At 34.9% G+C, this 12,957-nt stretch overlaps 1 protein-coding gene across 1 annotated transcript; it reads right to left on the bottom strand.

Moving 5' to 3' along the window:
* Positions 1 to 7,187: 7,187 nt before the first annotated feature.
* Positions 7,188 to 11,089, bottom strand: LOC136982138 (cytochrome P450 4C1-like). Its single transcript, XM_067278561.1, has 11 exons — positions 10,885 to 11,089; positions 10,658 to 10,770; positions 10,506 to 10,591; positions 10,250 to 10,440; positions 10,100 to 10,169; positions 8,692 to 8,818; positions 8,433 to 8,648; positions 8,193 to 8,366; positions 7,668 to 7,734; positions 7,408 to 7,587; positions 7,188 to 7,345 (listed from the first exon to the last, which is right to left on the bottom strand). The coding sequence occupies exons 1-11, from the start codon at positions 11,087 to 11,089 to the stop codon at positions 7,188 to 7,190; spliced, it is 1,587 nt and encodes a 528-aa protein (XP_067134662.1).
* Positions 11,090 to 12,957: the final 1,868 nt, after the last annotated feature.

The raw sequence follows: 12,957 nt of genomic DNA, 5'->3' as shown, positions 1-12,957 counted from the left end.
TATGTAAATCCGGCCCTGTGTCTAGGGCTTGCCCAAAAGCCACTTTGAATGAACGGTAAACTGACATGTCCAATGGTTGTAGCTTGTGGCTTGCGTGGGGGGAGAGAATACTCACCACAACTACAGTCGACTCCGAATAAGTCGATACGCGGATAACCGAATTAAGTCGTATGCCGAACAAAAGTCGTATACCGAGCAAAATTTGTTTCGTCCAAACAGGACGTATTCCGAATTGGACGTATTCTAAAGCAGACGTATACCGAGGTTCCACTGAACTTTTTCTATTTCACACTTTTTAGTAATCTGATAAGTCGTCTCCCCCCTGAAAAATGAGTCCACACCACACAGCTTATTGCACGGAGTGAACTCATTTTTTCAGGAGAGGAGTCGACTTATCAAACGTCTAAAAAGTGTGAAACAGAAAAAGTATGTGGATTTATCCAGTGGTGACGAGTTAAACGATGTCGAGTAAACCGAGTTTTTTAACATTATTAACATTATTGCCTATGTAAGTCGGCCGGGACCACAGAAAACTGACTGACTAACCTACGGTGTCGAGTTATCCGGATGTCGACTTATGCGGAGTCGACTGTATATGATTTTCTCGTACAACATTTAAACCTTCCAGGTTATGATGAGTAGTGTGATTATGTACAGAGCCGCGACTAGGGTATGGCCAACGTGGCCCTCGCCATATGCGACGATTTAATAAAGGCGCCAACGAGAATGGATTCGGAATAATATGCATTCGAAATTCATAACACAAAAAAGTCTATATTTATATTTATATAGTAGTTATAATCTGTAATTTATACGAACATATATTTTAAAATAAACAACCATTTTTATTTTTATTTAATAACAAAAATTGAAAAGACGCCATTTTTATTCGTTACCATAAACGTCCAAAATCCTAGTTACGGCACTGACTATCTACAATTAATAAAACCGGTCTGTCTGCTGTTGGTCTAGTTTTCTCAATAAATATTTGTAGCCAGTTGTTAAAGTTGTTAGTAGTTATCCAGTCAGAATCAGAACACCAAGCTTGAAAGCCATTGGGAGCTCCGTGCAAAAGACGTTCAAACATTCTCTTTCTTTTTCCAAATATAAAGTAAGGTGGGATACAGATACCAGTTGTACCACAAGCACAGATCACTGTGGTAAGTTGCCCTTTTACTGCTGTTGCTACGACCCCTATTTGTTTTCTGCCTTTTTCAGAAATTACCGAGGAGGTTTGGAAGCAATAGTCTTGACACCAGTCTCACCCATATTATAGATGTCCTCGGGTCGCGTCGCGACAAAAAGTTGTGTTGAGAAATAACGCTCCACAGGTTATCACAGAACCGATCCACCTGCGTGCGATTAAAAGCAGAGCAACGAGTTAAAGCTGTGGGTTCCGGTGACCTATATGTTAGTTGGGGATGCCTTTTTATAAATTCGTCAAGCCATGCCCTCCCAGTCTTCTCACATGTAAAAAGATGCGGTATTTTATTTTGAGTCGCAACCTGATAAGCTAATTGCTGTAGACTTTGTTTTGTTAGACCATAAAAAAGCATGTCTCGTTCAATAGCAAGGTCACAAATTTTCCACTCCATTCTTTTGAAAAAAATACGTTGAAACCTACCCAGGCTTTTGGAAGCGTCACTTTTTTGATATGGCGAAGTAAAGTTCCTATCGAAATTCCATATTTTTTTGACGCTAAGCTTATTGTTGTAGTTTCAGCTTCATCCATCGCCATCTGCATCGTTTCTTCAGTCCAAGAACCTCTGTTGCTCTTTCTTATATACTTGTTCACCATCTGGAAACAATTACATCCTCAATTAGTTAGATAAATTGAAAACAGAAATCAAAATAATTGCGCGCGGGCAACATAGAAACTATTCCACCTTGCCCTAAAATGCAATTTTCCATCTTGCCCATGTGCCCATTGCCAATAATAATATCAACGCTTTAAAAATCCTTGAATTTTTTAGGGATACTATAGATTACCACCTATGGAATATCGGGACATTGAGTATATATCTGAACTGAGGGGACCGAGACGAGTTCAACGATACTCTACTTTTGGACCGGAGACGAAAAATATGTTATCATACTTTTTAATGCTTTCATGCAGACGGCACCATAGGTTCTAGTGCTGGCATCTCGCGGTAAAGTCTGCAAACAAATTCAAAAAAAGCACTCTGAAAAGCAAGAAATTGCACGAACAGTCGAATGCCACTTCCTTTTTTTTTCTTTTGTTTAAGAACTATTGTGAATTAATAACTAGTGACGGTAAACAATCGGCGTTAAATTGTAAAAAAAAACGACAGAAAAACGTTCTTTTTAATAAAATAAGCTGCGGGGAGGAAGCTCTATCAAAGTGAAGATGTTACGAGTATCACAAAGAAGTTCAAAGTTGAAAAATTGCTGTAACTGACGATCGAAATAATGGACAACACAAAATTGCAATTGTTTGTGCTGATGGAAGAGCAGACGTTGGAAAAATTACAGACGGTTGCAAATGCAGGCTGTATGTGGAACATAACATGGCCTTAAAGAACTGAAAAAAAAACGTAAGAAAATTGATATTCTTTGTTGGCAATGCCAAGCCTCATACAAATGTTGTAATTATTAGTTATGTGGCGGAACGTGGTGCTAATGTTCTACAACTTTATTGTTTCCCCGATCTAAGTCCTAATGAGAGCCGTAGCGATGTTTTTGACGCTTTTGCTGGCGAATTAGATTTTTTGTCCACTGTATACTAATGATTGCAAAGATTGAGGGCATTAAGCGCCCCCAAACCTATCTATTGAGTTGATGGCCGAGTAATCAAAGTGGCAGCCTACCGCTCTGGGTGACTAAGGATCGGATCCGGACGGCTAGAAAAATCCCTAGGAATTTTTCGAGAGGTGGTCCGTCCAGATATGTTGTCTGTCACCACCTGGCCACCCCGTTGTGGGCTGGTCAAACCCATAATGGGCTTGCTAAAAGAGGCCCTCTTAGTGATTACAGGTAGGTAAGAGTGAAAGAAACGGTCTATACATTGCTAAGGCTCTGGTTCTAATAAGTTGATCTTTTACCAAACAATGTATGGAATTCATACGTGACAAATCGAATAAAATTTTCCCAACCCTTAAAGAAGTTGACTTCAGAAAAAATTTAGAAAATTCACCTTCAGGAAATATTTAACTAAAAGACGATTTCTGAATAACTTTGTAAAATGTTTCCTGAAGATAAATTTGTTAAATGATAGTTTATTGGACACAAGGATGATAATTTTGTAATGTTAAACAAATACTTTATATCCTGGCGTAGTTTGCATTTTAAATGAGTTAATAACAATAATAGGTAAAATTTCACCAATTTATGTTTATGTGCACCGTCATAGCGGTGGTCGCGACTGTACGTGCTCTCGACAGACCTCCTGGGGGAAGCTGCCGGCAGGCCGCCGATTGTTTAATATTGTTTAATGAAAACTTATCTTCCACTGATGTAGTGTTCAGAAATGTTATCGATGTTTTGTGGTTAAAAATGTCGTGGGAGATGGAAAAAATAAAGAAAATGTGAAAAACGCTAAAAAAGCCAAATTTTTAAATATTTTTGCTTGATTTTGGTGACCAATCTCTCGATAAAAATCTCCCACAGAGAAACGGGCCAGAAATGTCAACGTGTTTTAAAGTAAAAAAAGTTGTGGGAGATGTATTTTGAAGGTTATATGTGATTTTCGGGGGTAAAAGGTTAAAATTTGATGATTTTTTTTTAAAAATGTTGCCCCCACATGATACCAGTCAGAAATACTATTGTATTTTTTGGTAAAGAAATGTTGGGGGAGATGTCAAAAACTAAAATAAAATAGAAAAAAACACTCAAAACAAGCAAAGAATTGAAAAATTTCGCTATTTTTAATAAAAAGTCATCTACACGATTACGGCTAGAAGAAACATTTTATATACTACTTTTGTCCCCATAAAGATGTTAACCAAATTCTCTTTCAACACAATAACGCGAGGCCACATACTAGCCTGCACACGCGTCAAAAGATGGACTACCCTTCCTTACCAACCCGTATCTTGCACCTTCTGACTTCCATTAGTTTGGCCCTCTGAAGGATGCTATCTAAGGGAAGCGATATGACAACGATGAGCAAATCTAGAAGGGGCTGAGAGAGAGACCAGCCGAGTGGTACCGAACTGGCATCTAAGTGGCGTAAGAACTTAGATTTAAATGGAGACTATGTGGAATATAATCCCAAAAATTACTTAAAATTAGTACATTAAAAAAAATTTGATAGTTGAGGTGTCAAGCTATTTTGTGAATGTTAGTTGTGCAATGAAACAGTTAAAAGAGTAAAAACATCTATAAAATGAATTTTATAACTAAAGTAAAGAAAGAAGAAAGTGTTTCTCAAATTATTTCAGATTTAGAAAACAAACTTTGTAATTGTATTTAACTTTAATCAAGATGACCTCAACTGAATAATTCAGTATCGATTGGTATTGTTTGTATCATTTTATTAAAGTCATTCATCATCTATCCTAAGCTTAAAGATAAATTGCATGTTTCTGATCTTCACCTTTTTCGAATGATAACGTTATCACAAAATATAATTACAACAAAACAAACACCCGTCCCACCAGTTTTACACTCAGATATCAGTTTAATATCATCGAAGTGTTAAAAGTGAAATTAAGTTATTTACTTTCTACGACTATCTTAGCTTTTATTTACACGTTAGACACGAAGAAAATTTAAAAAAAACTGTAAGTGACCATCCTGTGTTTCAGAATCGAACCCGTGGCCAACTCGATGTAGTGTTCACGCGACAATCAGTGGGTACATCGAAATGTAAATGAAAATTAAAGAAACTCCGTCACTCGGAGATGTTATAGGATGGAACTTTGTCCAATTTCTAATCTGTGTTTATTTACGTAAAAGGTTGTTGTCACAAACTGTATAGATCTGGTTCTCTTATCAATTAAAGATGTAGACTTTCAGATAAAACAAGTAACTATTACAATATAAAGTATCCTATAATATGTATGACTCAAACTTGTACCAGTCTTGATTTCGTAAGTATTAAAGTATATTGTGAAAAATTATAGATAAATCTCACTAAGAAAATGACACATCAGATTTGAAACTTTTCAAAATCTAGTAGAGAACAAGTGTAAAATCCACGAGATCTGTCCAGTGGTCATTATCATGTAAGTTTACGTGCTCTTGAAGTCCAAGTTTTACATGGGGATAAGGAAACTTGCTAGAAAAAAACGTTCTAAAAAATATGTTATCATTTGTTTTTATTATTTCTCTTAAAATTATGGAAATCATTCCATACAAAAAAGCGCCCATCAGTAGCCGAGTGGATGAGACCATTGAACATTAGTAGTTGTTCGTGAGAACCCACAACTACAATATAAAACTACAATATGTTAATATATAAATTTGAATTTTAGAATAAATACAAGAAAGCAAATCGATAGAATAATGATTTATTTACATGTGATCTTCTGTTGTTTATCTTATATATAAAATTCTCGTGTCACAATGTTAGTTACCTTACTCCTCCGAAACGGCTTTACCGATTTTTACCAAATTTTATATGCATATTCAGTAGGTCTGAGAATCGGCTACTATTTATTTTACATACCCCTACACCATTTCCCCCCTTTCAAAAATATATTTATATATGGATTAAGGCTTTTATGTCCAACAGATGGCGCTAACTTCCGACGACCTAAGTTTGCTTTTCTGTGAGGCATTATGCTTTTCTGTGAGAATGGACTGAAGCAGATCATTTTCTATCTATCTATATAAATAAAATATAACGTTCGTTTGTTCCTACCGATTCCTTTGAAATTTTGACACAACGTTGCATTCGAATACGCACGTGTTTTTATATAATATACATGTCGAAATTCTCCCCAGTGGGGGGAGATGGACGGGATTAAGGCTTACCGTGAAGAACTCGGCTTCTATTATACTATTTTACATGCGGTTTTTTGCGTTTTAATAGGTTACGTCAACAGAATATACACTAAAAAGGGATTTTTCGATATTCCCCAGCGGGAAAAGTGACGGGATTAAGGCTTACTGTGAAGAACTCGGCTTTTATTATACTATTTTAGATGCGTTTTTGATTGCGTTTTAATAGGGTACGTCAAGAGAATGTACACTAAGAAGGGATTTTTTGAAATTTCCCCCACAGGGGAAGTGTTATACATTTATAATAGATACATTTTGAGCCACAACAACGCGTGGCCGGGTCAGCTAGTATGAATATAAAAGCTTTCTTGTATACAAAAAAGTAAAACAAATATAAACAATTATTTGTGTATAATTTCATCTGAAAATTATTAAGATATTTTACATTGATTATATACAAAGAAACTATGTAAACCATATACAGTTTTGATGTGTAACTAACAAACACGAAACAAAAATAATATGATCGATTTTCATGAATAAAAGTAAATAATGATAAAGAAGGTCCTAGTATTTACTTAACAATTTCAAATACAAATAATTTCTCCATTGTTAAGTTTCCATATCTGAAACAAGACTTAAAATATGTAATATTCTAAGACTCTCTGTTCAAGATGGAGACTATATACAAAAAAAAAAATTACTTTATCATTATTATTATGGAAGAATATTTATTTTCCGAATCACAAATTATTGAGCAAAAAATATTAAAAATCAATTATTCTAGAATGTCAGTGTCATTCAAAAATCTATTGTTTAATCACTGCAAAGAAATTCTATGAAATAGGATCTGTGCTAGACTACAGAAAAGATGCGGATGCTAAAAATCTGCTCGAAAAAGAAAATAAATCAAGCAAACTTTCAGAAAGTCTATGGAAATCTTTTGAGCAAACCATTACTATTACCTGGCAATCAACGAAACGATTGAACGTTTTGATTAATGTAACCCTTGGTGCCAAGATGTCGGCTCGTCTCTGATTTTAGCAAATAAACAGTGGGACGCACGTTCTAAAATACGTGTATTTTAATGATTTGGTCGCTAATAATTATGGTAATTTATTAATTTATTCAAATAGCTTAGGTTAGGTTAGAACGTGCGTCTCACTGTTTCCTTGCTGGAATCAGAGACGAGCCGCCATTTTGGCACTAAGTATTACATTAACCAAAGTGTTTTAAACACTTATAGATTCCATACGAACAAGAAAAGGAAAATATCGTTTCTTTCACCGTCTCTTAATGATCATTCTTATACCGAATTTCGGACGAAGAATGACATCACCGGATTCAAAAATCTTATCTCTATGGTCCAAAGACTTCACTCGAAAATGTCGAAGAACATTGGCTAAAACTGTCTTCATCTCCATCATGGCAAATCTTTGACCTGAACAAAGGTAAATAATTACAAACACGTAAAGGCCTTTGTCTAGTGTCGCGAGTACTCACCTATGCAATTGCGTGGACCGGCAGAAAACGGCACAAATGCAAAGGGATGACGTTTCTCGCAGTGTTCTGGTAGAAATCGATCCGGATCGAACACTTCGGGATTTTCGAACACCGTTGGATTATGATGAATCCCATAAATGTTGATTATAAGAGATGAATTTGCTGGCAAGATATAATCACCTGAAAGCAAATTTAATTGATTTAGATGCAATTTATGCCATAGCTTCAATGTTTAATTACTTTCAAAATGCAATACATACCTACTTTTATATCGGAAGGATTTTTTCTCACTATGAGTGGAACAGGAGGATAGATCCTAAGTGTTTCCTGAAATTACGCCTATATTTTAAAAAAGTTATCGAGTACCTGATAATTGAATCAATTTTTGTTTTATTTTCAAAAAAAATAAGAGACCAAATTTAAAATTGTGATCACTATTTTTCTACTAACTACTGTTTAAGTATAAAAATAAGTAAAAGTGGCGTAAGTTTACATGATGAAAGTTTATATTATCTATATTGTATATGGGCACTACTGACAAATCTGTGGGGACTAAGCCACCTGATAGTCTCTGGTATTTACGAGTCTGAATTCTTTATACATCAAAAAATCTGAGTTGAAATTTTATAAATAAAGTCTAATTACAAAAGCTTTTCTGAATACTTCGAGCTAGAGAAGGGCCGAGAAGAGATCGAAAATCCTCCATCGTCCTTGCTGTAAAGACACTATCTAACAAAGTATCATCATTGCTAACCTATGGGCTTAGTTTAAAACTAAATGGTTACCTTGATAATACATTCCAAATACTTCATTCTTTTAAGCTCTTCGGACGTAATAGATTTATTCGTGTTTTCACCAAAAATTTCCTGCAGTTCCTGGTACACTTTCTCTTGTATATCAGGATGCAATCCGAGCAGATAAAGAGACCAACTAATTCCCATAGCAGTTGTGTCGTGCCCCTAAAAATTAAATTCTTCAAACACAAACTTTTTTATTTCTAAATTCGTAAATAAAATTCATTTTACTTCGAACATGAAAGTGTCAACTTCTTCTCTGATATCCTCTTCGTCGAGACTTCCATCCGTTAAATGATGATAAAGTAGTAAATCAAGAAATGCTCGCCTCTTCTTCACCCCTACGACTTCTTTCTCTACTTGAAAGTTGTCGAGTGTTTGATTGTCTTCCAGTTCTTCGATCAGTTTCTGTTTCTTTTCTCTAATTACCTGAATTGTTTCCATTCTTTAATAACTTTAATGGTTTAACAATAAAAACAAATAAACTTGCCTTCCTGTCGAATTCGTGAACAGTTTCGATGTCTTTGTGAAATTTTTTTCCTAATGGACTCAAGTTAAAAATGGGACTGAACCAATACCACGGCTTTGTAAACCATTGAATAACTGCCGATGTTATTCTGAATTATGAAACACAGTGTGCTGTATTATAAATGTTTCAGGTAACAGAAACATTTCTCAAACTTTTAAAAATCCTTTAGTAATTACATTAAGCATATTTAAGACATAATATTATATTTAAGACATATTATAAATATATTATTTTGTTACAGTTTTAATCCGTAAAAACAATATCGTAAAGAAAGTTGTGATAATGCAATTAATTTGAGGCCCGAACAGGAGTATTTGAGAGAGACACAGCTTGTGTGTTAACCAAAGTTGAAAAAAAAATCACAGGATTATATTGACTCTATCCATATAAAATTAATGTTATTTATACTAACAGCTAATAACATCATTGAAAAGCTTTGTTTCAATAAAAAAGCGTTTTACGTATTTTATTTCGTAATAAAAATAAGCCAAAAGAGACCCGCGAAGAGGCAAAAGGACACCACGTACTTTCGAACACCATGTAAGCTCTCGATGGTATTATTGCCAAGACTGGAAAGTTACCGGTCTTCGCTCTCAAATTGGTACTTCGATATTTCTAGCCTGCACCGCATACTAGGGCGTAAAAGGTAATTAGGAATTTTATGTTTTGTCAGAAGGAATTAATTTCTTTTTTTTTGCCAGAAGTATCATTTATTCTCGAATTGGGAGAATTGGACAGTGCCCAATAAAGATTGACTTAATAATCACAAGTGTAATAACAAGTATGATATGAATTTAATACTTATAGTCACCTAATCTGATGCTGCTACACTAATATGCTTAATTGCATCGTTCAATGTAAAATCGTTAGAGTACTCGTAAGAAAGAATACTAAAAATGCAAAACATTTTTAGTATTTTTTCCTTTTCGCGAGTCCTTTTGGGCTTTTCTTTATTATGAAATAAAATACGTAAAACGCTTCTTTATTAAAACAAAGCAGTTTTAATGATGCTATTTCCTGTTAGTATAAATAGTATTAATTTTATACGAATGGAGTCACTATAGTCCTATGATTTTTTTCAAATCGGGTTAACACAGAACACAGACAACGCATCGTAGGAAAGAATACAAAAAATGTTTTACAATTTTAGTATTTTTTCCTACAATGCATCGTCACTTAATTCAATCATGAATAATCTTAGCAGTAAAGCTGAAATCATCAATGAAAATAGAAACGAAAATATTGATTAAGGAAGAATTGAAAAAATCCGTAGAAACTCCTGAGTTATTAATTTACGGAAACAAGTTAAAAACAGTTGTCAATAGAAAGGTTCCATTCAGATTTCTCTTTAAGAATCTTTTTAACTTACTCATTAATGGCAATCACATAATCGGTATCAGATCGGTCTTGAGCGTTAATATGAACTCCCATTGCCGAATCTGTGAGTTTTAATATATATTCATAAATAGCCTGTTTAATTTTAACACTTTCCTACATGTAAACATTGAATAATTTTTACCTCCAATAATATCCAAAGTGCAAACCGTAATCAACTCATCTATAAGAAATTCTTCGTTTTCCTCTTTCTTCTTTAACTTTTCAATTAACATGTTTGATTGATCGTTGAAAATTCCTTGAAAATCTTCGAGAATTCGAAAATGAAATGCTGGAGTTAATAATTTTCTACGATTTCTCCACTTATCGTTCGAACTGTTTCCATCGAAAACAAATAAATCAATACTTTAATTAATGTGACATATTCAATCGTAGTTTACCTTGTTAGAAGACCCGTCCCCAGCCATGGATGAAGAATATTATAAATCCAATCTTTGTTGATTACGGTGTAACTCTTCAGTACTTCCTGTGTTAAATAATCTATTGTTAACCTTAAAAAACACGTAAATAATATGTGTTAAAGTAATTATACCTGAGCCGATTCGGGATGACATAACACAAAATATTGATAGCCACCCCAAGAAACTTTTGCTACTTTCTCTTTCAAGGTTGCAATACACACAGCACCCAATAATTGAATTATAACTAAAACAGTCATTGAATAAATAAAGCGTTACGTTTTATTAATCGTTATTTGTAAAGCGAATTTATAAATGTTAAAAAGTTTATTACAACATTCAAATCAATGTTCATACTTACATTTTCCACAAAGTTTTCGAAAATCCTGAGCTTTTACTGGACAGAAAATCAGGTTCCAGACATAGGCCCAACTGGAAAGTTGTGGTATTTCGTTTGCCGATTTATTTCTGCTCTTTTTCTTCCATATATAGACAATTGAAAGAAATATTGCAAATCCAATAACTAATTTCCATTCGTATACTCGTTCTACATTGAATACGACCATTTTCACTTTGTTTCTGTTTTCGATAGGCAATCAGTTTTAAATTATTTATCTTGAATATAATTATCGCGATAATCAGTTGCATTGAAAACACTTTAAAAGATAAAATGAACTGTGTAGATATTGATGTAAACACTGTTGTTATACTTCACGTCGTATTAGCGTGATCAAAAAGTTAGATAAAAGTTTTAAAATTACAATCCTTGCTACTATCTAAAAATAACTTTTTAGAGAATATTATAAATTCTGACAAAATAGTTTAGTTTTCAAAATTTTGGAAAATATTCCTTACTTAGCCAATTTATCAGACAGTTTATTAAAATTAATGAGTGAATCAACTCACATTTGTAGCAAGTTATGACTGCCAAATCGAGTCAAAGTTTTGCGTACCACCTAATTTGCATGCCATTATCGTGTATTATTTTAGCACTTATTGTGCTGTACTGGAGACTATTAATAATATTAGTACTCAGCAGGCAAGCCTGCCAGTCCATAAGGAAATAATGATTTTGGTTAACTGGAAGCCGACTGTGTTTATTTGCGATATGTATCCAGTAAAGTTGCTCATAACTGATCTGAATTGTATGCAAAATAACGAAAATTGTTATCGCCTGTTTTAATACAGTGACAAGTAAAATACATTTATGCGATAAAAAATAATTTTTTTTTAAATTGTTAAAAGAAAAAAACAGTGGCCTAGCTCATAAAACCACTGAACAGTGGTGGTTAGGTTTTTTTAAACTCTTTCCGCCCTGTGGGCACTAAGAGGGGCTCTTTTAGAAAGCCCATTATGGGTTCGGTCAGGCCCACAATGGGGCGACCGGGTGGTGAGGGACAGGGCCCAATATATCCGAACGGACCACCCCTCGAAAAATTCCTCGAGATTATTCGACTCGTTCGGATTCGATCCTGAGTCTCTATAGCTGTAGGCTGCCACCTTGACCGCTCGGCCATCCAGCTGTCTCGGTGGTTAGGTTCGATTAGGTTCGATTAGGTTAGGTTAGTGGTTATGGTTGGTGGTAGTGGTTTTTTTTTTTTTTTTTTTTTTTTTTTTTTTAACTCTTTCCGCCCTGTGGGCACTAAGAGGGCCTCTTTTAGTAGGCCCATTATGGGTTCGGCCAGGCCCACAATGGGGCGACCGGGTGGTGAGGGACGGGGCCCGACATATCCGAACGGACCACCCCCCGAAAAATTCCTGGGGATTATTCGACCCGTTCGGATTCGATCCCGGGTCCCCCAGAGCGGTAGGCTGCCACCTTTACCGCTCGGCCATCCGGCCGTCTGGTGGTAGTGGTTGGGTTCACTCCTAGCGAACGGGCTGGCCACGTGGTTTCGTGAGTTTTCTTAACGTTAGTAATACCTAAATAAGGGTCAGTTTCTAAATAAAGACATCCTGGTAGCTACCTCCACTTTTTCGTCAGATCGCCCACGTGGCTCGTTGTCGTAAACAAATAAACTAAATTAATATCTGCAATCATCCTCCATCTATTTGCTACCGCGCTCCATTAAATCGCAATAGGTAGCTTATTAGCCAAAATGTCTCCTTAAATTAAGTAAAGTCAATATAAAGGATTAATTTATTGCGATGATTTTGAAATTTCAGAAACTAGCAGCAAGTTAACTTACATGCTGAACGTCCCTTTGAATACCGTATGATTTTCGGCTTAATTTGTGGCAAGGACTGTATTATCTCAATTAATTTTGACCTTACATGCTTTCTGTTTCATAGAAGTAAACTTTGTTATAGCAGTCCAGAATCTAACATCTCATCAACAACACAACAGTTAATTAAGTGGGTTAAATAAAAAACGAGCCCTTTCAAAAAAATCTGATAACTTCCAAGCTTTCCTTATAAATTTATTTTAAACACG

Source organism: Centruroides vittatus, unplaced genomic scaffold (assembly GCF_030686945.1).
Source record: "Centruroides vittatus isolate TY-2023 unplaced genomic scaffold, ASM3068694v2 contig_811, whole genome shotgun sequence".
Classification (NCBI taxonomy): domain Eukaryota; kingdom Metazoa; phylum Arthropoda; class Arachnida; order Scorpiones; family Buthidae; genus Centruroides; species Centruroides vittatus.
Note: the sequence above shows the minus strand (reverse complement) of the source record. Positions and strands in the feature narration are given on the sequence as shown.